General features: G+C 40.2%; 1 protein-coding gene across 2 annotated transcripts; it reads left to right on the top strand.

Moving 5' to 3' along the window:
* The first annotated feature begins 800 nt into the window (after positions 1-800).
* Positions 801-27,665, top strand: LOC117254476 (AP-2 complex subunit alpha-2). 2 transcript variants are annotated; one of them, XM_078161926.1, is made up of 23 exons: positions 801-1,039; positions 2,709-2,777; positions 4,685-4,827; positions 4,989-5,182; positions 6,716-6,845; positions 7,217-7,318; positions 7,414-7,522; positions 9,027-9,177; positions 9,511-9,679; positions 10,584-10,721; positions 10,805-10,987; positions 12,386-12,483; positions 15,012-15,243; positions 18,042-18,206; positions 18,574-18,663; positions 19,294-19,427; positions 19,715-19,797; positions 20,003-20,093; positions 21,255-21,377; positions 21,458-21,574; positions 23,638-23,707; positions 24,567-24,701; positions 24,804-27,665. In XM_078161926.1, exons 1-23 carry the CDS (start codon positions 973-975, stop codon positions 24,879-24,881), a joined length of 2,871 nt encoding a protein of 956 aa, XP_078018052.1. In that variant the 5' UTR covers positions 801-972; the 3' UTR covers positions 24,882-27,665. The 2 variants fall into 2 exon arrangements, with proteins under 2 accessions (XP_078018052.1, XP_078018054.1); XM_078161928.1 differs by lacking the exon at positions 18,574-18,663 and having other exon boundaries at positions 802-1,039.
* Positions 27,666-27,988: the final 323 nt, after the last annotated feature.

Genomic DNA, 27,988 nt, shown 5'->3' with positions numbered 1-27,988 from the left:
AGTGTAACATGGAATAAAATGGAAATGCCCTAGTTCAAGTATTTCAGAATTTCGTGCTGCAGATTTATAAAGAAAATGTGCTTTCCAAAGCTGCCTGGCATGTTATCTCCAAAATTACACCATTTATCATAGTCTGTAAAAAACTGTAAAAACAGCAGTTACTGTTGGATTTTCCAGGTTTTGAGGGTCCTTGGTCACATAATGTGCAACAAAAAATTATTTAAAAAACCCCCAAACAAACAAACAAAAAAAAAAAACACTAACCAAATCTGATCTTAAAAAAGGGATATTTCATCAAAATCCCGACATTCTACGTCTCATTTTTGGCCAGAAATAAACAATTTAAACTAATTTATGGAGGGTCATGCATTTTCCACCAGTATCTCAGAGAGGCTCCAGGAGAGGCAGAAGGTCTCCTCTGATAAGTCCCTTACTAAAAACTAATGTTTTTATTTTTGTAGTCTAGTTTTGTCTAGTTTATTTGATCTCGGTTATTTAGTTTCGTCTTATTTAATTAATCTGGGGGGTGGGGGTGGGGTGGATATCAGCTTTTAAGAAAAATAAGGTGCCAGAGTGCATACAAAGCATCAAATTAGTGCTTGTTCATTTGGGAATGAGTGTCCTCAAATCCTTGAAATGCCCTTGCAAACAGCATTTGTAACATCAAAATTAAAATATCTAATCAGTTCTCTTTTATTTTCATTGCACCTTAACTATGCACATTTTTGTCATCATTCATGATGGTGTTATGCTCCACAAGTATGGAACGACGCCCTGCTTTAGGGTGTAGGATGTAACGTAACTGAACGCAGCCGCAGCTTGTTTGGTTCCTGTCTCCGTCATATATCGGGGCTCCCTGTCCGATACAGCACTTGCTAGCTGGTTAGCAAACTTTTAAACAAAGTTATTTTGTGTAGTTCGGTTATTTTAAACACAGACGAAAAAACGTCACATTAACAGGGGGCGAACAAAATGCCTGCAGTCTCAAAAGGGGATGGGATGCGTGGCCTGGCCGTGTTCATCTCTGACATCAGGAACTGTAAGTTTGTTTATCACATTCACAGACCGTTTTTGGTTAGGCTAATAACAAGCTAGCTCGCATAACGTTGAACAGATATCTGACGGGTGGTTTCCAGAACATGTCAACAAGTGTGTCCCTCACCCTTTACTCACTGGTAACTTTTACGTTTAAAGTGGGGTTAGACGACCACACAGCTGGCTAGCCTACACAAGCTAATTAACGTTAGCCGTTAGCTTCCAGTTGCTAACGTCATGTCGAAGGGCGTGGACCGCACGGCTAACTGGAGATATAATGCCAAACTGCCATTTTTATTAGTCTAAAGCGTTTAAAGTTTATGTGCGTTAGCGTTTTCAAATGGTTTTCTGTCAGAAATTCAGCGAATTCTCTCTAACACCATTCACACGTTTGTAAAACAATACAACTGCCAATTTAGACTGTGTAAGGAATATTTCAGGTAACGGTTGCGTCAAAAGGACGTGCACATCTAACAGCATGAACAACTGTGGTGTATTTTACTTATGTTGCCAAGTTGTCTATACTAACGTAGGCTTTAAAAAATACACAACTAGAGCTTAGACATCCCAATAAATTCTAGTGTTCAGCTTGAGTCCTTCAGAGGAAGTGGCTGTCTGTTAGTCACACGCACGCACACACACACACGCACAAATCATATTCACTGTGCGTTCAAGTACATTTTTATTGGGTGCAACTGTTACCAAACAGTTGCCTAACATCTCCATTCTCCCAAAGTGTTTATCAAGCATTTTAGAATTACTCAACAAACTCGTGTTGTGTTCTCATAATAGGAAATGAAAAGCACATTGCACTCACTAGAGGGGGAAATGTGCAGACATCATGAGCTGACTTTCACATCCTATAATTATGCGATATAGACATGTAGAAAGGATTAAACATCTTGTGGGAATGATGTCTTCACCCAGTAGGCCTAATTGTGACAAAATGGTTTAAGGACAATGTGAATAATCATCACCACCTGAAAAAATAGGACGAAAGATAGAGATGACTAAATTTGCTTTCATTTCTTCCTTGGTTTTAGGTTACAGAAGATGTTGATGTCATTGGCTAATATGAATGCCATGTTTATGTCAACATTGCACAGGCATTGTAATCTCTTGGCAATGTCTACTTACAAAACAATGATTACACTGATCTACTTGTTGTTATGTCAGTCACCAGTCCCAGCTCCAAGGACATTTCAGGTCATTTCACAGCTTGGAGCTGAATTTTTGCTGTTTCAGTGTACACTGTCAACAGCTGTCAGTATGCACACATTGAGTAGCAATTCCAGTGCAGTGGCTACAGTATAGTCACTAGAGGTGTTTACTTAATCACTTAATGCAGATGCAGCATCTGTGCTGGAGAGGATGGTGCATGTAGGGTCATTGATAAAAGACGCATTATTAGACAACTATTTTTTGTAGCTAATATAACATAGGTAATATGTTTCTGTATCATGGAGTGCCATAAAAATATATGCAAGAGCCATAACATTATATAAAGTGTCACATTCTGTCATTATGGTGAACACACCAAGTGTGGTTTATTCTTCTTAGCTCATCAAAAAGGTGCGTGGCAGTGTAAAAAAGGCAGAAGTATGATTAATTCAAAGTCATCATGGGTGATCACATTGTTACATAACATGTAAAATGTCTTGATCTATTTACAGGTAAAAGTAAAGAGGCAGAGATTAAGAGGATAAACAAAGAACTGGCCAATATTCGATCCAAATTTAAAGGTAGGTGTACAATTCTGAATAAATGTAAGCGTATGGCATGGAGGGCACCTGGTATGTTTTTTTTTACTAGAATAAAACCCTTTGACTTCCCTGACACAAGTTTCCCTGTTGCTGTTTAATTCGCTTTGCTAACTCATCTTAAGACTGTATCTCGGCTTTGCGACTTTTCAGTTTCTTCACAGTTTTCCCACATCAGCGCCAGTGACAGGTGTGGTCAGAGGCATTATGTTTTTCGGGTTGGCTGTCTGTCTGTCTGTCTGTCCAGCCATCCGATTCTTTTGAAAACCATATTTCCATAACAGGAATTTCTTAATATTTGTCCCAAATGTCTACTTAGACTCAACAATGAACTGATTAGAATTTGGTGGTCAAAGGTCAAGGTCACTGTAATGTTTTTGGCCTTAACTTAAGAATTCATGCACTAATTATGTGTGTCTAATAGGAGAAAATGATGAAATGATATTATTTTAGCCAGTATTCTAAAGGTCAAAGGTCATCTTGACTGTGATATCATATTTTCTGGCCATTATTCATTGTCATAACTGAGGAACAGAAGGGGAGACATTTGGTCAGATACTGAATTGGTGACACTAATCTTGGGTGTCCACCTTGAAACTGTGCTGATAGTATAGCCTTTCAGTGCTGCCGGGTTGAAGATGTGTGTAAAGCATTCACATTTTAGAATTTGTAGCTCCTTTGCAGTAACCTCCATATTGGAAACATTATCTGCTGTCATGGCTACATATGAGTCTCAACAGACATGGATGTAAACTGCAACTTAACTGGTTGGTGGAGGCATACAACCACAGGGGCGTAATTTTGTTTTAATGACCGTCACTGCGTCTGCACTGTTCATACACCCCACTGTCAATGTGTCTGTCTAAATCTGCTCTTAGTGTTGTTTCTCCTGCCACCTGTTCCATGCTGCCTATAATTAGTTTGCTCCAGAATGAAGCTGCATCCTGTGCCCAGTGCCCATAGTGCCCAGCATTCTGACCTATGGTCATTCTAGCATAGTCTTTATGTACTCTCCTGCCCCTGCGTTATGCCAAGGTTTGACCAAATGTCTTTGGCGGTCCGAGCACAGCACGGAACTGTACACCCAGCGGAGCGAGCATATGTTGCGTTCAGGCGTTGTCACGTAAATGACAAATTCCAGCACGCCATAGCACAACACAGCAGCATGTCAAGTGGCCCCGAAACCGATCAAAATTGCTCAATTTTTCATTTGTTATGGAGTCCATGATTTCCCTGTGACACTTATAAATGTTTGCTTAACTGTGCTTGGATGTTGTTTTATGAGGCTCTGGCAGCTTTCAGTTGTCTCATTGTCTTTCCTTTATGCGGTAATGTAATCGCACAGCCTCACATCGCAATTGCGATCACGATTAGATTAATCGTGCAGCACTACAAGTATTAACACAAATTCCAGCAATCACTGCTGTGTTTGTCAGCTCAATTATAGCAATCATTTTCCACAAAAGAAATAATCCAGTTCAGACTAACTTTTATTTACCAAAGTAAAATGAAAGCTTGGATCTTCTTGAAACACTAAGAAGCACTTAAGAGAAAAGAAATAAAAAAAAACATTTATAAGATAAAACATAAACAAATAAGATATATCAACATCTACTCTTTATGAACCCTGTAAACCCATTTGATACTGTAATTATAAAAAAATGACCATTAATTATTTCACTATAAAAAATTGTGATCAGCTGAATTCCGCTCTGCCTCTATTCCTCCACTGCTCAGCAGTTTAATATAAAATGACGAAATGCCCACTGTTCTTACTTTGGGCAATGTCAGACCATTGATATCACTGCATTTGTAACTTCATGTCACATTCAAGTCCATCTTTGTGTGTGTGTGTGTGTGTGTGTGTGTGTGTGTGTGTGTGTATACAGGAGACAAAGCTCTTGATGGCTACAGTAAAAAAAAATATGTCTGCAAGCTGCTCTTCATCTTTCTTCTGGGCCATGATATCGACTTTGGACACATGGAGGCTGTCAACCTCCTCAGCTCCAATAAGTACACAGAGAAACAAATTGTAAGTTTGTCCTCATGTTTATCCAGTGTCTTAAGTTGTCATGCATATATGTTTGTGTGAAGGGGTGAGCATTAAGGGGTATACAAATGCACCAACATATATTGTTTCTCCTTTACATGGTGGACTCTCACTAAAAACTGTTTTCCCATGTCCTCTTTCAGGGTTACCTGTTCATCTCAGTGCTGGTTAACTCTAACAGCGACCTGATCCGTCTAATTAATAATGCCATCAAGAATGACCTGACTAGCCGCAACCCGACCTTCATGAACCTGGCTCTGCACTGCATTGCCAATGTGGGCAGCAGAGAAATGGCTGAGGCTTTTGCTTCTCAAATTCCCAGCATCTTGGTGGCAGGGTTTGTACATTAACATTGGTGCATTTTAACTCTAAGTCTCAAACAAGCAGTGAAGTTGTTACAGTTAGCCATAAAAAAACAACTGATGGAAAATTTTAGATGTTAGTCAATAGTTTATTGTCAGTTTGGGACACTTGTAGCTCTTGGTTAAATTTAAAGAGCATCTGACAAAATAAGAAATTAAGAATTTTCGTTCTCATAGCAAAAGCAAACGCACACACACGGGCATTCAAATCAGCTTTTGAATTATAGTTATAATCCATAAGATCGTCATTATTTCAGACCTGATTTCTAGGTATGCGCAGCATTTGTTCTGCAATAGCTATTCATTATATTTACATTCTATAACTGAATCTTATGCCTAGTTCAGACCAAAGATTCGCAACGAGACAAGTTGAAACAGGCAGCTACTTGCAATATGCCATTCTGCAACGTTCTTAAAACCTGCCGGTTCACTCCAATGCAACTAGATGAGACAGTGTGTCATCTCTATGCAACAACTTTCTGTACCTCTGTTTTGATTTCCATCTTTTCAGGCTTATTTTGTGGCTGAATAAAATTTGTAGCTTCTTAAAGCATGAATGAGGATAGTGATAGTGAGGAATGTGGTGATGAAATGGCAAAAACATAAAATGAGCATCACATGGACTGTATTCATAGTAAATACGCCACAATAATATGAATAACCAGTGCCAATTAATCAGTCAATGAGAGTGTGTGTGTGTGGCAGTGGGCAGCACATTTAGCAAGCAGCAACACCACCGTCCCACATTGTCACACCGTGAGGACAGAAACAGAGGGCTTGGCGGAGACAGAGCATCTGCTGCAGCAAGCAAACAAGCCGTCTGCTGTCATTTTGACTTGACCAGCAGACTTCACTGTAAGCTGATTGGCTGTTGAAACAGGTGACATGCTTTTAGTTCTAAAAACCAGCCGCTGATGATTTGAACCAGCTGTGAGTTGCAGGTGACACCATCAGCTGGCTTGAGTCGAGCTTAGACTAGCCAGTTTACACCGCTGCAACTTTTCTCTGCAACGCTTTAAAATGGTTTAGTCTCGTCACCAATCATTGGTCTGAACTGGGATTTAAAAAGTGGTTTTATTGTAAGTGGTGCAATCTGCCAATCCTGTGTGAGACTGAAATTGACTTCACATTGCAGGATGGATTTACAGGAAACAATGCATACATGTATGTCAACATGTCTCTCTCCATCTACTGACAGCTCTCCTCTTGCTGTATCGGAGCAGGGTATTTGCAGTACCTCAAAAATCCTTTGAAGGCTTAAAATTATATTTTTAAAAAATTTAAGGCCAGAAAATATCTTAAAAAAGCCTCATTTATATTTATGAAAGGTTTTTCATTTTTAAATGGTGCCGATTCAGGAGAAATCACTTGAACTCACAGGATTAAACATTGCATATTTAAATCTAAAATCAGTTGTCTGAATTGAGTCATTTGAATTGTATTTATGTGTTGGATTATGATGACTGAAGATGTATTCAATGAGGTCAAGATGTACTTGACTCTAACAGGGACACGATGGACAGCGTGAAGCAGAGTGCGGCACTGTGTCTGCTACGACTCAACAGGACCTCTCCTGACCTGGTGCCCATGGGTGAATGGACAGCACGAGTAGTCCACCTGCTTAATGATCAACACCTAGTAAGACTGTACCCGTGTCACGACTCCATACTACATACTGATTCTAAGCAGGCTTTGAGTGTGTAGTATACTCACACCAGTGAAGTGACAAAATAAATCCAAAGCAGACCATATGCACACAGAATATGGTGGCGTGTGCTGTTGATATTATCCCACAAGGAAATGAACAAATGAAATGGAGTTGCTCACAGCTGGAAAAAGTTTGTATGTACTGTATTGTTTAGTATAAAATGTAATATGTGTGAATTTTTTTTGTATACTAGCTGCTAAAACCGTACACAATGACAATAAGTATGCAGTACATACACCACAGAATTATTGTGTAGTCGGATTTGGAATGAAGTGTGAAGGTTTGTCTGTCTGTCTGTCAGGGAGTGGTTACAGCAGCTACCAGCCTTATCACCACACTAGTCCAGAAGAGTCCAGAGGACTTCAAAACATCCATCTCGCTGGCTGTGGCCAGGCTCAGTAGGGTGGGTGTCTTTCTGTAACTTCACAGGATACCAGGTCAAAGGTAAAATCTGATTTCAACATGTACTGATGTGTTATCTTGTTCTTGCTTGTCCAGATTGTGACTTCTGCGTCCATAGACCTACAGGACTATACATACTACTTTGTTGCTGCACCGTGGTTGTCTGTCAAATTGCTGCGCCTGCTTCAGTGCTACCCTCCACCTGGTATGGTACAGTACAGTCTTGTTTTGTGCTCAAGAAATTATGATCCAGTGTAGAAACATACAGTCCCGTCACCTGACAAGTGACTAGTGGAACTCTTATGGAACAGGACTGACTGACACATATTTATGCCTCTGCACGTGTTCAGGCTGCACGTATCAGAGCAACAGCAGTGCACATTTGCGTTGACAGGGCAGGGCAATGAGGGGTTGAGTGAATCAATACGCTGCATGCAGCTCAACAATGAAATGAGACTTTACCCATTTTAAACAGTCACATTTGTGGTACAGTTGCAGTGATTGGACAAAATTGCAAGGTCAAGCAGAATTTACAGGGATTGGCAGAATTTGAATTAACTGTTGCCATTGCTGCATCATGGAGAGACTGATTTGCTTTCCAGATTTGATATCCTTAACTTTACCATAAATTGACAACTCTTTGTGTTGCTAGTATCAGTTGGGTAAGCAGCACTGTTGTGTGTTGCAGTTAAAGCTGTTGACATGTAGACACAGATTAATTTTATTTGGTTTATTGGATGGAAATCAGTGAAACATTACACTGAACCTACTCCTTAAGTCATTGTCACCTTTTTCAAACACATTTATGACCCCTAAGGGTAATTGTGTTATTTACCACACTTCCTGAATCCAGTTCCCTTTGTTTTCAACACTTATTTTGAAATGCTTTTCACTTGTGCTTACCAATCATTCCAGTTGGACAGACATACTGTGTCAATGTATTAAATAAATCCTCCCCAAATTACAAATGATCCCTTGTACATTTCTATTCAGAGGTTGAATGAACAAGGTACATCATGTAAGTGAGGCTGTGCTAGAGGTGTAGGGAAGTGTATTTTTTCACTTTGGCAGAGCCACTGTATGTACCTCTACCTCCAGTCTTTATGCTAAGCTAAGAGAAACACATCTTGACTTCATCTTTGTATTTAAACACACAGGCATGATGTCAGTGATAATCTTCTCATCTTACACTCAGGAAGGAAGAGAATAAGAACACTGGTCAAAAAATTGAACCACTGTATTCTTTGCCCAGTGCTTGGTGTAAGCATTGTTTGTGAGATGTTTATTCCCATAGTGTATCTAACTTGTAGAAAACTAGAATGCTTTGAATAGTTGCTATCATTTCCACCCTTGAACATAGTTGCATGAAATGACTTCTGACACTAGATGGCACCAGAGTACAAAATGTAAAATGCAAAAAACCCTTTAGCAATCAGTCTTGATATAATATATTAGTTTGTCTATTTCTTTTGGATGATTAGGTGGCAAAAAACATTCCCTGAGTTTAGTTAGACATCCAGCAAAAAACAACAACAACAACAACAACAACAAAAAACAGCAACACAGGCATGGAAGTCTGTAACGTCTCTCCATATAATGTGACAATATACAGAGTGATTTGATTCATTGTAATATAACAACACGTATATAGATATGTGATGAGAGTAAAAGTCTAGGAGGTTCTAAGAACATAATCTTTATTGTTGTAGAGGATGCAGCACTGCGTAGTCGTCTGACAGAGTGTCTGGAGACCATCCTCAACAAAGCCCAGGAGCCACCCAAGTCCAAGAAGGTCCAGCACTCCAACGCAAAGAATGCTGTTCTGTTTGAAGCCATCTCCCTCATCATACATCATGACAGGTTGGTGATATTCACTGTGAAGAGCTTTCAGCTGCTCATTGAATTCAGACACACTGGTTCATTATCGGGGTAATTTTACCATTAGCCTACTGGGTAGACTTTTAGAAAACAGTGTTAAGTTCCACCGTCTTGTATTAGATCAGTTCAGTTGTAGCAGGCACTGGACTGTAATGCTGCATTAAAAACACCAAGAGTGTCTTCACACGTCACATCAAAGTTACAGAGCAAACCCAGTTGCCATGAGTTCACATTCCTCTGTTGTGTATCATTTGGGTGATGAAATGTGTGCTGGCATTTGGACACTACAGCTAGTTGTTGTGTCTTGTCTCTCAGTGAGCCCACCCTGTTGGTACGAGCCTGCAACCAGCTAGGCCAGTTTCTGCAACACAGGGAAACCAATCTCCGTTATTTGGCTTTGGAGAGCATGTGCACACTGGCCAGCTCAGAGTTTTCTCACGAGGCAGTAAAGACGCACATAGACACTGTGATCAACGCTCTTAAGGTGAGTCCTTCATCAGTTCTTTTTACTTTGGTTAATGTGAAAATGATGAACCTGGTGGTTGCTTGGTTGTTGTTTTTTAATACATCTGAACAGTGGGGAGCTATGAAATCTGACATTTACTACTAGGATTGTTATGCACTTTTTCAGATTATTAATTGATAGTTACCTTCTAAAATAAGTTATTGAGTGGAGCTTTTGGTTTTAAAGAGTGATTTACAAAGCCTTTTAGCACTAGGAGTAGCTCCTGAGTTTGAGAGAAGTTAGAGACAGTCCAGAGGATTCCTGGTAGGCTGCAGGTTATGTGACTTGTAATAGTGGCAGAAAACGCAACAGTGATGAACTTTTGATAACATACTTTGATGGTTGGCAAGTTAGTAAGAATAATCAGCCTACAGTGGAGGTTCTTAGCTGTGATTGAGCATGGAATTGTCATGCTTATGGAATTCTGTCTCCTACCCAATCTTTTCTGGAGCTTTAGCTACTTTCCAATGCCTAGAAGTAATCCAGGAGGTTGTAATCATACCCACTGCAGTCACAGAAAAGGCACATTTTAATATGCTGATATAATGTAATAATCAGAAATTAGGAGGGACATGAATTACTGAACCAAACCATCCACCCAGGATGGCCATAACTCATTTTCAGCTGTTTTCCATGTTCACATTATCCATATTGTGGATGATGTCTGTGACACTTATGATCCTAAATGTTACTCAAGCACCTTTTGGAAACAATTTCAGCAATTCTCTTTAATCTTTTTTTCCAGCATTGACAGATATGCAATAGTCAACATATCGCTCGTTTTATGCCCTAATGTCTGCGTACAACACTATCACATGCTAGCTGATAAAACCTGCCAGAGACATTTAGTCCTATATTCTGTTCATGTTTGTTTTATATACAGACAGAGCGAGATGTGAGTGTTCGCCAGCGGGCTGTGGATCTGCTCTATGCTATGTGTGACCGCAGCAATGCCAAGCAAATCGTGGCAGAGATGCTCAGCTACCTGGAGAATGCTGACTACTCAATCAGAGAGGAAATAGTGGGTCATCAGTATAGGCCTGTTCACCATTTAGTTCCTCTATGTGCAGCTCTCCAACTCAGACAGTTTCTTTTCAACATCAGGTGCTCAAGGTGGCTATCCTGGCAGAAAAGTATGCTGTGGACTACACCTGGTACGTGGACACCATTCTCAACCTCATCCGCATCGCCGGTGACTATGTCAGTGAGGAGGTGTGGTATCGTGTCATCCAAATTGTCATAAACCGAGATGATGTCCAAGGCTACGCAGCCAAAACCGTCTTTGAGGTAGGCATGAAGATTAATGTTATCACAGATCAGTGTGACTGCCAGTGTGACCCCTCAGCATCTGCCTCTTTGTTGTAAGGGCACTTCTCTTAGCAAACTTGTCCATGTGGGCACCAAGAAAATTAAATGAGGGCTAAATGGGAATTGGCTACAACTGATTACACTGTGAGAATCCATACGTAGGTTCATTCACAAATGCTGAAAATGGCAAGCCCATCCCCAGGCCTCACATGGGCCTGCACATTTAAAAACAGCAATGTCTTTTTCCATTCTATCGACAGGTCACCCAGACTAACATGCTACGTTTATAGTGCTGCATCTATGAATGTCCTGAGCTGTTCAGACATTTTTTTTAATGGATAGGTATGAACAAGGTGATTTCCAAACCTTGGGTTGCTCTGAATGCATGAACTGCCACACATGACTCATAGTGCTCTGTTTAAACACTTGAACCACACAAGGAAGGAGTGAGTCATTATAAAATATTATAGAAAGCCATTAAAGTTAAGTTGTGATCCATTTTTTTCAAAATGCAAAGCTATTCAGCAAATTTCTTCACACATGTCAACCTGCTTTACACTCACAGGCGAATTCACAATGGGTATAAAGCACAACTTTTAGGGGGCTAAACCTGCACAAATAAGACAAACAGAAAACGTGTAATTCTCAAAGCACCTGCAAAGGGGGAAATGCAAACTTAACTGCGCTGCCAAGCAAATAGTGTTTCAGTGCTCCTGTGCTATTGACACATATATTTAAATTAGGTAATATGCATACGTTTGTGGAGAAGTGGCCCCTTTCTATGTAAATGAGCCTCAGTGCAAAAACAGTCCAATTCACAAAGATCAGTTCTCATAGTTACACACAGTTACAGTGAAATTAATAGCGTCTTCAGAGAGTTGGTGTTAACTGGAGTGCACTGACAGACTTGGATATTAAATCCCAAATATGTTTTTTTCTCTGTCACATTTACATTTCTTACCTGAAGTTTTGAGGAGTGCTTCTGCACCTTGTCAGTCAGGACTTGTGGTTCGTTGCCTTAGAATTTCAATTTTCCTTTTCTCTCTGCCTTTGAATGTCCTGCCTACTGTGCTCTTGGCGCAAAGGCAACATTTATACCTTGGCACATAGATAACTGCAACCAGACACCAAAAATTTGCACTCAGCAGCAACATCTTATGGGTGTGTTGCACTGTAATATTGTTAGTGCAATATGTTTTGTGAATCAGACCTTGAGACGGGGCAGATACGGCTTACAAGTGATGTGCAATTCATGATGCTATCAGAGGCCACGCTCTATTCTTTGTGAATTCGCCCCTATGTGTGCACTGTGCACCTGAATAATCAAGTAGTAGATATTCCTAACCCAATGCTGTCATGCTTTGTGAACACTTACAGGCGCTACAGGCTCCCGCCTGCCATGAGAACCTGGTTAAAGTGGGAGGTTACATCCTTGGAGAGTTTGGCAACCTAATTGCAGGTGACTCGCGCTCCAGGTAAACATCACCCACATAGTTGATTCCACTGTTTTGAAAGTCATGTCAAAGTCATGTTTTTAGTTCAGTTAATGTTTCAGCTCAGGATATGTTTGCCCAATCTTCAAAAACTTTTTTTTTTTTTGTCCAGGTTTTGAGACATCTGAATTGATTTTTGTTTTTAGTGCCCATAGCATTGAAAATGACTTTTGAAAATTTCATAGCAATTTCTCTTTCCTGTTTTAGACCTCACTGTTAGTGTTTTCGCCAGGACTTTTCCTTCTGTTAAACTTCCTTTATATTAAGCTAACAATATCTTTATGGCCGGATACAACTAGGCTGAGTGCAAAAATATGTTTATTTGTAATAAGTGTTAACCAAAGCTTTAAACAAATGCTGCTGACACCAAAATATTGTCTTAAAACTAAACATGGTGCTGTGTTTAGCATAGGAAAGAAGCAGAAGAGCTTAATATCCTGGGGCAATATTGACTTCATCTTCAGGGTGTCCGCGGGGTCTTAAAAAGTATTAAAAGTTGATAAATCAAATGTTGGAAAATTAAGGCCCTTAAAAAGTATTAAAAAGTCTTAATCGTGATTTTATGAAGTATTAAGTTTTCTTGGCATTCAAGCTTTGACAAAAAGTATCCATGAATGTATAATTTATTTTCCTCCTCGCGACTATTACAAACAACGATGTGTATGTAGACACACTCGGACTGCCACTGGGGGTGGGGGCTGAGCGAAAAAAAAAGTCCAAAAAAGTTAATAACTTAAAAATTATGGCGAAAGGGTAGTTTCTTGCAAGCCTAGAATTAAGATAAAAATATTCACAAACGAAAAAGCACTTCTGGTTGCTGATAAGTAGTGTTTAACTTTTGATTTAACATTAAAAATTAAAACCCTCGGCGCACACTGCAGCGCAAGCAGACAGATGCGCACAACTCAGAGCAGCATGTGTCACTGACACCAGACTCAGGGCCGAATTCACAAAAGGATTGCGTGGCTTTTGCGGCCACTAAACCGGTAAAAATGGAGCAAACAGATAGCTTCTAATTCACAAAGCACGCGCAGAGGGTGAAATGCTCCACTAACTGCGCTGCCAAGCAGATTGCGTCTCGGTGCTCCGGTGTTATTTGCATGTATTTAAATGAGGTAATATGCATATATTTGGCGCAAAAATTGCCCCTTTCTATGCAAATGAGCCTCATTGATAAACAACGTCTAATTCACTAACACCAGCGCTAATAGCCACACGCAGTTTGAGTGAAGTAAATAACGTCATTAGAAAGCTGGTGCAAACTGGGCGCTCCTGTGGAAGCCTCTCGCCCAGACTTTCCAGTGATCGTGGCAGCAGTGATCGTCTGTTAAATCAGTTTGTAAATAATATTTTGACATTATTATTATAATCATTATTACTTTAATGGCATCCGAAGATACTGATGCGTCGTTCTCAAAATGCACTTCCGTCACGCACTTCAAAAGCAACTTTCAATAATTTATTTTACGAAACGGGGGAAACAAACGTGAACAAAAACGGTTCCATAATTCATATGAAATTCAAAAGATAACGAAGAAACAGCTACAAGTGAGAGGGAATAGTGATAAAGTGGTCAGACTTGGTCAAATCCACAGCCTCAACCCATCCGACACTGTTAGACTGACTCACCAGCAGACATCACTACATGAGGGGATACAGTATTCAGTACTTTGCCAGACAAAGTCTGCCATTGTTCTGCCACGGTGTTCTTGGCGCAAAGCCAGCATTTATACTTTGCCATGTGGCTAATTGCAATCGGGCAAACTGCACTCAGCTGCCAAACTTTGTGGGCGTGTTTGCGCTGGTATATCATTAGCGCAATATCCTTTATGAGTAGGACCTGAAGACGGAGCAAGCTGCGGGTGCAAGTAAAGTGCAATTCAAGGTGCTATCAGCAGTTCTTTGAGTTTACATATGGCTAAAGGGGAAAAAACAACCGTAAATGGACGGTATGATTAGTGTTGCGTTCAAGGTCCCCCCAAAAAACGGGAGAAAAAAAAGGCCTAATATTTGATTTTTTTTTTTTCTTTCACGATCGAATCCCATGCCATCAAATGAAGCTTTGAAGCTTAGAATTTTTTGGGTCAGCCCTAAATCCCACATGTAAGGGGCTAGCCATAAGTTTGTTGTTTTCAGCAAGTTGGCCTTGAATAGTTGATGTTGAGCTGTAGAGCTGTGTTACTTGTTATATTGTTTAATAAACCTGCCTTTGGTTTAATTTATTCTTTCAAGCTTTATTCCTTCTCATCTTATCTGAGTTCTGTTGTATATTTGTGCTCCATAGATTTAATTGCAAACTACAACTGTTTAGTAAGTTAAAGATGCGTTGCTGCTACGACAACTTAAAGTGGCGATGAGGTCTTAAGGTTTTTTTGGAAGGTCTTAAAAAAGTCTTAAAAAGGTATTGAAATTAACCTCAGGATTCCTGCATATACCCTGATCTTGTAACAAGTCTTGAGCTGACCTTGATGTAAAGACCTTTTACTGGTTTGTGTTGTCTTCTCTTTCAGCCCTCTAGTCCAGTTCAACCTTCTCCACTCCAAGTTCCACCTATGCTCTGTGCCCACTCGGGCACTGTTGCTGTCAGCCTACATCAAGTTCATTAACTTGTTTCCAGAAGTGAAGGGCACGATTCAAGACGTCCTGCGCTCAGATAGCCAGCTCCGCAACGCTGACGTGGAGCTTCAGCAAAGAGCTGTTGAGTACCTGAGGCTCAGCTGCATTGCCAGCACTGACATATTGGTTAGTGAATTATGTAGGATGTGGACAAAATACTGATAACACCAGTCTACCACACACACACACACACACGCACGCTTTTGTGAGGTGCTGTCAACATTCTGAATGGAATCATTTGGTATATATAATATTAGTTCACATCCGCAATAAATGTTTAACAGTTATGGCCAAAACACATCGGCGGCGTACGACGCGCGTCACAACAGCCGCCCCCATTATTTTCTATTTACAAACCCACACCGGCGGCGGCTCAATGCGCGTTGATGTGCCGCACCACGGCACTTTACGCTATTGTCCTATTTTTCTATCGTCGCCGCCCTTGAAAAAGCGCTATTTTGTATTTCCCAGCCTAGCAGACTGGAGTGTGCAATAGAAATCCGGTTGACGCCCCGCAGCACGATGCTTTTTGTGTGTGTTGGAGATGGCACTTGACTCGCGTCAATGACGCTGCCGTCATATGACGCCGCCGGTGTGTTTTGGCCTTTATTGTTACAGTATTCCTCCAGCAAAGTCTGGTCCTAACTTAAGAATTGAAAAGAATTACTACATTTCTATGCCCTCAGGGAGAAACAGCAGAGGTGCTGCAGTATATCACACAACAAAGGTCTTATATTTAGAATCCGACAAGATACATCACTCTCTGTTGAAATATGATCAGCAGATGACAATAATTGATTGAACAATCAAATTGTACAGTTGCATCACAATTTAGGGCAGCATGTTAATCTGAGTAGTTCATTTTATGTGAAGTTAGATCAGTCCGTCACAGTGAAGACAGGATTGGGGAAAAGTACAGGTCAAACGCCTGGCTGAGAGTTTGATCATCATCAGTAGGACACGTCATTAGCTGAAGTCTGCATCAAGGCTCATCTTATTGGCTCGCCTTTGTTTTTGTACCCATGACATTTAGGGCAGTCACAGTTGGTTCTTCTTTTTCTTTTGGGAGTCCTTTTACAAATGTCCAAAAGCATAGGTGTGTTCTCATCGGAGTGATTGTGGGATGATTGAATTGTGTCTGAAGTAGGGCTGCCACGATTAGTCGACTAATCGATGACTAATCGACTATTAAAATAATCGGTGACTATTTTAGTAGTCGACTAATTGGTTTGAGTCATTTTTCATAGAAAAGTACTATAAAAGTACCCCAAAATAATATTGGCAGCTTTACACACTCTCCCATGACAGTGAACTAAATCCCTTTGGCGTGAGTATGAAACAAGACATTAGATGACGTAATTTTGGGGTTTGGGCGAGACAGACCGACATTTTTCAACATTTTAACACATTTTTCGATGAAATGATTAGTCGACTAATCGAAGAAATAATCGACAGATTAGTCGACAATGAAAATAATCGTTAGTGGCAGCCCTAGTCTGAAGCCCCCTTCCTCCATACCCCTCAGACATCTATTTTAGGGAAACTATGCTTCACAGTTTTTGTAAATTTTGAGAAACCAATAATCAAACATGCAGACCTACTCAATGACTAGCCAGTCAGTCCTTTTTAAATCCTGCCCCATTCCGCTCTGTGCTCAAGTAACAGTTGAGCATGCTCTATTACCAGCAGTCATCTGTCCCATTTCCTGTTATACTTAGACAAGCCTAGCACATAATATATTATCTATGTTGAAAAGAAACCAAATTTTGAAGATGGTTAAAAGATGTAGCTGGGGTACTGTCACAATCTTCATGGACACATTACATTGTATATAATCTCATTGTAAGTTAGCTAATGTTAGACAAAACCTTGGTAACTAGGTAGCTAATGTATAGTGACATCAAGAGCTCAGTGGCCTAGTGGTAGAGTGTCTGCCCTGAGACTGGGAGGTCGTGGGTTCGATCCCCGGCCGGGTCATACCAAAGACTATAAAAAAGGGACCCATTGCCTCCCTGCTTGACACTCAGCATCAGGGGTTGGAATTGGGGGGTTAGATCACCACATGATTACCGGTGCGATCGTCATCATCATCGCTGCTGCTCACCGCTCCCTCAGGGGATGGGTCAAATGTGGAGAACAAATTTCACACACTCAGGTGTGTGACAATCAGTGTAACTTTAACTTTAACTTTAACTTTAAGAGGAGTTAGCCTAATGTCAGATCACCAGCTTCTGTTTTGCTTCCTCCTAATTTCGGGGGTAATGTTAGAGAGATTTGGAAAAGGTCAGATGGGTTGATTGCTGATAACATGAATTATCGTCAGCCAGAAAAGATCAAGGCTAATGTTTATATTATCTGTGCACGGCTACATGTCGCCCACCCAAAGTAACGTGCTACAGTAAAGAGAGACTAGGTCAGCACCATGGTCTGTATCCAGTAACAAGTAGATAGAGTACTTAACTGATCCCCAGAAGGGTTAAAGGAGACAAATACCCAGCAGTGCGGGAGCAATTTTGACTCATCTTTGGTCTCTACACAAAGACCACATGGCTTCTTCCTTTTTTGTTGAGATGGGAATGACTTTGCCTCAGTTTGCATCATTTCACCATGTTCATAAAAGTTCACATTGTGAATATATCCTTCCATCTCATGCTGTACTTATTGCTGTCAGCTTCGTGAAGCGGCATCTGCCTCAACGGAACCTTGCCCATCTCACTGTGCCATGATGTACTTTCTGTAGTTATTTTAGTTTTAAAATGTCCAAGTGACTTCCTAAATTACACTTGTGAGTTGAAAAAAAACCACTCTTGGTATCACAGTGGCCACTCCTGTGGTGCTAAATGTACGGTGGTGCAGTAACTGTCTATATTGCCTAAAAGCCTAAAGCTTTACATTATTGTCTCACACTCTCTGTTCCTCCACAGGCCACAGTCTTAGAAGAAATGCCTCCATTCCCAGAGAGAGAGTCCTCAATCCTGGCCAAACTGAAGAGGAAGAAGGGCCCAGGCAACCTGCCCGACATCGACGACACCCGCTGGAATGTCAACGGCAGCACCGAGCACAGTGAGAACACTGAAAGCACAAACAAGGTAACTCCACAGTGTAATAAGTAGCAGTAAAATACGACCAGTACAGCTTGAGTTTTTGTTTTTCACCATATATTTTTTCCTACAAACCCGATGCTATCTTAACAAGTAAGGAAACGTCACCAGTTTCTCATACAAATCAGCACATTGAATCATTTTCTGCAATGTGCTATTCTACTGTAGCGGTGCTCCCTAATCCCTAAAACAAGCCTACATTATATTGGTCATTACTGCCTTTCCTTTATTTTCCTCTAGTTTTAAGCATTTCCTTGATCTTCACCTTTACTTGTCTTCTCTCCTTCCCTCCCCACCTTCACCCCTCTATCCTTCTTCTCCTCTTTTTTTCCCTTTCCTCTTCTTTCTCCATCAGTCTTCTCCTTCACTGATGGCAGACCTTCTTCCTACCAACAGACCCCGTCCTGCCTCCTCTAGTCCCACCATACTCTCTGCTGGGACCATGGTATATTGATAGCTAAAAACAACACAGTAGAGTGAATTACATAATTATTTACTTCCACTGGAGGGGCAGCTACTTTTGTCTCCAATATATCCTGTATTATATTAGAAGCTCCCCTGGTCATCACTGCTCTCTCCACTTGCTTTAGTGCTGGCATGATATATTAACTAGCCTCTGCTTCCTCAGTGGAATACAAACGTAACAGTACAACACTGAATGTTTTAAAAGTGACAGACAGTTTAAGTTGCAGTTCATGGCATGATAGAGTATCATGAAATATTGTCAGCATAATAGACTATTCACTATGATGTTCCTCAGCCAATAGTGCTTCACAGAAGTTGACAGTGCGTCTGCTGCAGTACGCCATCTCTCAGTTGACAGTCAACCTACAACATGGGAAATGCCCACGCACCTAAGACCTGTAGTGTTGTTATGGTTTACATTTTCTCACACAAAAAGTGAATTCAAGCTTCAGCCCAATGAAAAGTTTAAGCTATAGAAAGCAGAGGAATAATTGGATTCTTTTGGGATTGTATTTAGCCTTGTAGATTAAAAAAACTGTACACATCTGTTCAGATTTTGGTGTTGTTTGCATGTTGACACTGTATTTTAAAGTGAATATTTCTCTCTCAGGCACCCACCCAGCCCCTCACAGACCTGCTGAATTTAAACTCCCCCCCTCCAGCAGGACCCAGTCTGCTAGTTGATGTCTTGTCCGAAAGCTCCACTCCTGCATCCATAGATGTCTCTGAGGAGAATTTCTCAAGGTGGGACCATTCTGTGAGCTTAGTTGATGGCATTTGCAGACAGTGTGGTTACACATGCTGTAGGGTAATCCACATTCTATTAGATATTAACAGGGTTAATTAGAATTGCACTTTCAGACAGTTGGGTGACAAACAGGGGACAGTTAAAAAAATTCAAGCTGTGGAGGTTGAGATATCCTAAAATTATTCTTTACAGTTTGTTGCAAGCCAAGCATATGGGTTGACAAATGTGAAGGTTCTGAAAGGTCTTCGTTGTAAAATTGTTATTGTTTTCTTGTAAATTCCAGGTTTGTTTGTAAGAACAACGGTGTGATCTATGAGAACCAGCTGTTGCAGATTGGACTGAAATCTGAGTACAGGCAGAACCTGGGTGAGTAGCTTTATAACTCTAATTATTTTTCTATAAGAAATGTTAGGATATTGTTAAAGGATACTTCTAGGCTAGCTTTAGAGAAGAAAGGAATAAGATATGGAATTGAAATAGTAATTATATATCATTTTAAATGTAATGGATACTGGTCATATGTGATTACTTCAAAAAGAATGAACTCAGTTTATTTGTTGTCATCCTTCAGGTCGCATTTATGCGTTTTACGGCAACAAGACATCTACTCAGTTCCTCAGCTTCACCACATCAGTGACCTGTGATGACACACTCAAGACTCATATCCTTTCTACTGCTTGATAGTTTCTTATTACAGACTTTTTTGTCCCATTCCATCCCAAAAAGCATACTGCAGATTACATAACACATGCTACTAAATCAACACCTACTACTTCTTCCCAGTTGAGGAGTGCTTTACGCTTAAATTCTGCACAACACAACAAAACTGACAGCTTGAATGTAGGGCTGCACGGTATATGCGGTAGACGGTAGAAATGATATAAATTTGGCCCACGGTAGAGATTTGCGCTCTACCATCCTATCGTCGATGACGTCATCGCACCTGCCTCAGTGTGAAAATGGCTGCGAGCACAGAGACAGCGGAGCAAGAGGAGCTGGATCATGTCTGTGATTTAGCGTAGCACGTGCAACATGTGTTGCTGGAGAACTTGTGAGTGAGTGAGTTAATGTCTTATGAACAGCCCCGGACTTCTCAGACTCTTTTAGCGACTTACCGCTCAGAGGGAACTCATTCAGTGTCTCCTCTGGCAGCAGCACAGCGTCTCTCCCTCTCCTCTCTCGCCGTGCGCACACAGGAGTTGGTTTTCGGCAAGAGAGTTTGTCATAAACCTTTGGTAATGTAAACCTATGTGACGCTAAGGGCTCCACAAAAAACTCCATATGTGAATGTGTGATAGTTGTGGTATCATAGCAGCCTGTCACAGGTTACAGCGTGATGATTAGAGGAGAAATGGCAGAGCATAAAGGTCCAGGTGGAAAAAACACAACTCAGTCATTTAGGATTTTGCTAAAAGAAGGAAATTACCTTTTGATACAGATCCCAGGGGACATTTTGCACCATAGAGTACTGGGTTTTAATTTTGAGTTTTGAGATCTGCATTCTGCAAAATAAATGCTCTAAAAAATACATTATATCTTTGCTTTTGTTGTTGTTGTTTTTTTTTTTTTAATCAATTTAGCTTTGCTAAGGGACTACTACCCATTCAGAAACACTTCTATTATAACTTTTACACTTAAATTTATACCGCGATATATACCGTTACCGTGAAGGGATTCGATTTATACCGTGATATAAATTTTAGGTCATACCACCCAGCCCTACTTGAATGTGTGTGAATACTTTCCAGAGCTGCTATAGGCTAAGCTGAGCCAATGCTTGTGTTATTTGGGTGTTTAAAGAGTCCTTAACCATTGCCTTTACAGCTAAATGTCCACCCTAAGGCCGTAGACCCCATAGTGGAAGGTGGGGCTCAGGTCCAGCAGATCCTTAACATTGAGTGTGTGTCAGATTTCACAGATGCACCGGTGCTCAATATCCAGTTCAGGTTGGTGTCTGAATGCATACTTTTTTGATGTATAATAATCACTTTTATATGCTACTTTCTGACTGTATTTGTGTGGACAGATATGGTGGAACTCTTCAGAACATCGCAGTGAAACTCCCTGTGATGCTCAACAAGTTTTTTCAGCCCACAGAGATGGTATCCCAAGAATTCTTCCAACGCTGGAAACAGCTTGGACTGTAAGGCTCACTTTACATCATCAATGTGCCACTGCCTCAGCACTTGTCTCTGTCACAAGAGGAAGAGACAACTGCAGTTTTATGAGAGACAATACTTTAACTATTTGAAATGTAGTTCAACTTCTTGGAATCAACAATGATCCAAAAGTCACTGTATATTTTGTTTGTTTTATGGCTAATAGGTCTCCTAAAAACACAATATTGGTTTAGTACTGTCATACAGTAGTCAGATAGCCATTTTGGATCTGGTTCCAAGCAAGGTTATAGTTTTGAAATTTCAGTTTCTATTTTATTCTATTCAGTTGTAATTTTTGATTTCATTTAAGTTAAGTTTGTTAGTTTTTAGTTTAGTTTCAGTTTTTCAGAAAGGCTTAGTTTTTATGATTAGTTTAAGTTAAACAGAAGTTCTAATATATTTTTGTTCAAGCCAGGTAAAATGCCCCAGAAGTGTGTAGCTACATATACAGCGATCAGCCACAACATTAAAACCACTGACAGGGGAAGTGAATAACACTCATCATCTTGTTACAATGCAATGTTCTGCTGGGAAACCTGACGTCCTGGCATCCATGTGGATGCCACCTGACACGCTTCACCCTCTCAAACACTGGCAATGACACTCCCCAACAGCAGTGGCCCCCCCAGCTGGACCATGCACCATACCACACTGCAAAAAGTGCTCAGGAATGGCCCGAGGAATGTGACAAAGAGTTCAAGGTGTCAACCTAGCCTCTAAATTTCCCAGATTCAAATTCCCCAATCTGATTGAATATCTGTGTGATGTACTGGAATACCATTTCAACTCAACCCACACAATCCACCACTGATGCTCTGGTGCCAGAAGCCAAGGGACAGAATCCGATCCAATGCTCGATCAGATTGGGATCTGGGGAATTATGAGGCCAGGTCAACACCTTGAGCACTTTGTCACATTCCTCAGGCCAATGGTGCGTTGTCCTGCTGGTGGGGCTACAGGGAGTGTCATTGCCATGAGGAGGGGGTACTTAGTCTGCAGTGTTGTTTGTTTGGGTGAAGGCTGTCAAGTGGTATCCACATGAATGCCAAGACCCAAGGTTTCCCGGCAGAACATTGCATTTTAACAAGACAATCAATGTTATTCACTTCACCAACCAGTGCTCTTAATGTTGTGGCTTATAGGTGTACACATAAAACATATGGTTGGAGAACTGTATGGGCACAGCCACAATGTTTAATGTTTATTGTTTGTGCTAGTTTAGTTTCCAATGTGAAGCAATTGCAGCATAGCGACATCTCCTGGAATGTCACGTTTGTTCAGTTTCAGTGTTTCAGTGTCACAGGAGTTGACAGAACTTCATTCTGTCTCCTGTTTTTTTGGAGGCCATATACCGGTAGTTCAAAAACTAAAACTGAAATGAATTTACATTCATTTTAATTCGTTGTTTTCAACCAGGCAAAAATGTTGTTTTTGTCGTTCAGCAGGGCCAACAGTGTGGCACATCCTCACCAGTAAAATAATCTTGCTGTAAAAATAATGGGAACACAGAGCATTGTGAATAGGTTTGGACTGTTTTGGCATTGGGCGGCACGGTAGTGCAGTGGTTAGCATTGTTGCCTCACAGCAAGAAGGTTCCTGGTTTGAACCCCGGGGTGGGGGAGTCCTTCTGTGCAGAGTTTGCATGTTCTCCCCGTGTCAGTGTGGATTTTCTCTGGAAACTCCAGCTTCCTCCCACAATCCACAGACATGCACATTAAATGGTGACAAATTAATTGGTGACTCTAAATTGGCTGTGGGTGTAAGTGGTTGTCTGTCTCTGTGTGTCAGCCCTGTGATAGTCTGGTGTCCTGTACAGCGTGTATTCTGCCTCTCGCCCAGTGTCAGCTGGGAAGGGCTCCAGCCACCCCGCCACCCCTAATAAGAAAAGCAGTTACAGAAAATGAATGATTGAATGTTTTTGGCATTTGGGTCATGCATATATGCAAGTGTTCACAAAATATTACCAGAATGAGGTTCAGATAGGTCATGTTCCTGTCCACCTGCAGATATGTAACTATAATTATACCTCTCTTCTCTGTGTCCTCAGTCCTCAGCAAGAGGTTCAGACAATCTTCAAAGCCAAACACCCAATGGACAGAGATGTTACCAATGCCAAGGTAAAAAAAAAAAAAAAAAAAAAAAATTAAGGGAAACTGCTTAGCTGTACATTAGTGTTAAACATTTGGACTCATTTTGGCATGCTGTAGTGAGAGTTGTTTAACCACTCCACATTCACATCATGGAGAAAATCTGCATGAATGACATCCCTGTTGGTAGGCGATAGTTTTTGTCAGCCACAATATAGAAATTGATAAAACAGTCTAGACTCAATGTCTATGACATGTCGCATCAGCACCTTAAAGAACCAAACGAAAACTGGCGATTAGCAGATGAATCAGAATGGTAAGTGTAGTTAACAACTTTTATTTCTTTATGTTGTTTGATAGCTTGTAGGCTAATTGGCAGTGGCTTACACAGCGTTAGTGGTTGTAATAATACAATCTGGTACAGTGTGTTAAAGTGTGTTCACATTGTGTCCAGTTAACATCCAAAAACTACACACACTGCCATGTTTGCTGTCAAAACATTCACTATGCTAATGCTAACTCTGCTCTCTGTGCTTACAAATCAATCTCAAATTTTAAGGTAAGGATAGATGTTGCCCCCTTTATTAGAGGAATGTGAAAACACCTCTCTAGTCACCAACTTTGCACAGATACAAGTCAGTGCAGTAAAGCTCATTCATTTAAGGGGACATAAACAGAAGAAAAACACATTTCTGAGTGGAGGGAGACTTTAAACAACAGGCCCCCACCAATGCAGCCCCCTACACTGTTTGAAGGCAGTTTTCAGTCTGAATTACTGTAAGACGCATGGCCTATGATTTCTTTAGACCTGATTTTCTTCTTCTTTGTGTACATATAATCATGATGTTTGTTTTTATTTTTTATTCCTCTTCTGTAACTGGTTTCGTAGATCTTAGGTTTTGGTGTAGCTCTGCTGGATGGGGTGGATCCCAATCCTGCAAACTTTGTTGGAGCTGGAGTCATTCACACTAAGAACTCTCAGGTGGGCTGCCTCCTCAGACTGGAGCCCAACACACAAGCACAGGTAAAGACACACACACACACACAGATTCATCCTTGTATTGAACCATCATGAACCAGCATGTGTAACTGTGTGTGTATGTATGTGTGTGTGTTCTCTATTCAGATGTACCGTCTCACCGTCCGGACCAGCAGGGACACTGTGTCTAAAAGACTGTGTGATCTTCTCTCTGATCAGTTTTAGACTCATCACAGCACAAGCATTTCTCCACCTTCACTCTCCTGGTCTCACTTTAGATGGGAATGATGTTTTGTACAGTGTAAATTCTTTCTTTTTTTTTTTTTTTTTTTACTTCACATGTCAATGAAGTGAAATGTATTTTTCGCACATAGCTTTACTAATATAACACTGCTTTAAACCTGCCTTGTGTACTCACACTGAGCACCTTCGCCAACATGTTGCAGATGGTGCAAGCGGCTCTGAGTGCTTCTCTGTGGTGCTCTGCAGCTCCAGAGTTCTGAACAGTTTTGAAATTGTGTGTTTTTGCTGCTTGGGTACTGCCTTTCTTATTCAAACATTTTGAAGAGTTGGTTAAGGAGCATTAATGAGATTGAGTTAGTTGAAAATCTCAACAGGATTGTAAGCTTACCAATGATCTCAACAATGAATTTAGTTGTTCTGATAGCGTTTCTATGAGATATGTATTCTTGTAGCGTTTTAAACAAATGATGCACAGAAATGGGAAGTTTTCCTCAACTTCTTGCCCATTTTGCACTTGTTCGGCAAAAAAGTAGATCACATAGGTAGATCAGATAGGTTTAGATGAGAGAATTCTGCTTCACTATCAGCATTATTACTTATTTCACCAATTTTACATGTCTGTCATCTCAGGAGGAAAAGCAAAGCTTTGCATTTTGGTATTTTTTACCAAATAATAGTCTTTGGACGCTACTATTTTTTTTTCCGTGGTGACATTTTTTGAGCTATAATGTGTATAAAGTTTACACATAGAATTCAGACACTTCAGAAAAATGGCAAAAAAAACTAATATAGAACACTAGGTAGCAAATGGATATCAGTTTCTGATAGTTATGAAATGCATTGTCTGATTTTGCTTCCACAGTCGTGCCTATGAGCTCTTGTCACTCTGTGAACAACAGAACGAGCCTTCAATTAGACAAGAGTAATGTTAAATATATGTAAGTCTAAAGCACTGCCACACTGTCACACTACTTTCACCTAAATGCTTTTATTCACAGCACTGCCAAACTGGTAATATTTCTTTATTTCAGTAACGTCTGGTGTATTTTCTGTTTTATGAGATGTATGTTTATTATAATCCTTATTGGATGCTTTGCATAAAGACCAGCTCTTTCCAAAGGTAAAAACAATCTACCACTACAGCAGTGTACAAACAACAGGCTGCAGGGGGGGTTCACACGACAGCAAGACTCCAGAAGTCATTGTGCCCAGCAGATAGAAACAGAGTGCTCCAGTGATGACATCTTTCTGTAGGCTGATGCGGAAAGGAACTTCGCCCTGGTTCCCTCAGCAAAGTCTATGGGATTTTAATAATGGATTTTTATTATTGCAGAAAATAGGTTCAATGGCAAACAAACGTTTATAATACCTTATAAGGCATGTAACCAAAACCCATTAAAAAAAACCCATTCACTTGGAGACGAGGGAACCCGAGTGCAAAAATGCTAACTCATTTCCAGGTTTTAGGACTCATTTCTGGGGCACTCGTTACTCATAACCTCCTTTACATAGCTGTTTTTGTATTAAACAAGAAATAACGTGCTTGTAGTTGGATTTTTTTTTTAACTGTTGGACTGAGCTATGTTAGTTTAATGCTTAGCTTAATCAGAGACTAACTGTCTCCTGGCTGTAGCTTTATATTTAATAGACAGACATGAGCGTGGTATTGATCCTCTTCTCTAACTCTTAGCAAGAACAGAAATAAGAGAGTATGTACCAAAATGTCAGACTATTCTTTAATGAGCTTTTGTTCAGAAATATTGATGAAAATTAGTAAGAGTGTAAGAATAAATGTAAAGAGTGTAAGAATAAATCTTTAGATTGTTAAAAGGTTTGACTGATTTATGAATAAGGGTACTTCAATCTGGAACAGACAAGCATTACTGTGATGTTACCATGTTTTATCCATAATAATAATAATAATAATAATCAGTTATGGCTCATGGGATATATGGTTTCACATTATATAAGGCCAGTGGCTTTGGTCCTTTTGGAGGTCTTGAATGATCTCTTTACTTTTGTCAAGAAGACCAAATATCCCAGTGTCACACTGTGCCTTCTGTTGTTCAGCAGCTTATTTTCAAGAAAGCAAATGGAGTGAAGGTGAATGTCAAGGGGTGACATTTCATTTCTTTTTTAACAATAAATAGAACAAAGTATAGCTGTGAATGACCACTTGACAATAAGCACTGATGTTCTTTTTAGGCTATTTGGATACAGTACCACCATAAGGTCAAATGACTATTAAATGGCAGAGGTATTGCTCGGAGGAACAAACCAAACAAAATATTGGACTGTCTTTAGCTAGGTTGCTCCATATAATTGTTGATTAGAATTTCCCAGATGTGTAATTAAGCTACTGTTGGCTAACAAATTTGCCTTTCATATTTTAGAGTGAGAAACGGCACTTTTAAAGTTTCAAATAACTACTCATTGAATTTTATTGTAAAGTGGTGTTCAAGTAGAGTACAAGCTTATGCTAAACTATACCGTAATTGGGCCTAAACCCTGACTGTAAGACCTATATTTGGGTCCCTGGTACTGTATCCAGTACACTCAGTGCTTACTATCAGTGACTGTAACATTTTAACTTCACAACCTGTCACAATGCTGTTGTGTTTTTGTGCCTTCTAAAAAGCATTCAGTCTTTTTGCCAGACATTTGAAAAAGAAAGCTGAATATCTTGTTGCTATTTAAATGTAATGTCATTTCAAGATCCAAAAGTTGTTTTTACAAATAAAAAATTTGGCCTTTGTAAACAAATAACATATACTGCTGGCTTTTTAATGGAAAATTAGAATTATGTCTGTCAAAACATGGATATTTCACACAGATCTTCCCCCTGGCAGCACAGAAGAGCTATACAATTGGCTCAGTTTCAAGGTGGACACCCAAGATTAGTGTCACTAATAAAGTGTCTGACCAAGATATGACATTGAAAAGTGTTTTTGCAGAACATTATGATGTCACAGTGAAGTTGACCTTTGACCCTTTGGATATAACATGTTATCAATTTATCATTTCATCCTATTAGACATTTGTGTGGAAATTTTGTCATAATTTGCGTATGAATTCTTGGCCATCAAATT

This window comes from Epinephelus lanceolatus, chromosome 2 (genome assembly GCF_041903045.1).
Source record: "Epinephelus lanceolatus isolate andai-2023 chromosome 2, ASM4190304v1, whole genome shotgun sequence".
Lineage (NCBI taxonomy): Eukaryota > Metazoa > Chordata > Actinopteri > Perciformes > Serranidae > Epinephelus > Epinephelus lanceolatus.
This window is presented reverse-complemented; position numbering and strand designations above follow the sequence as displayed.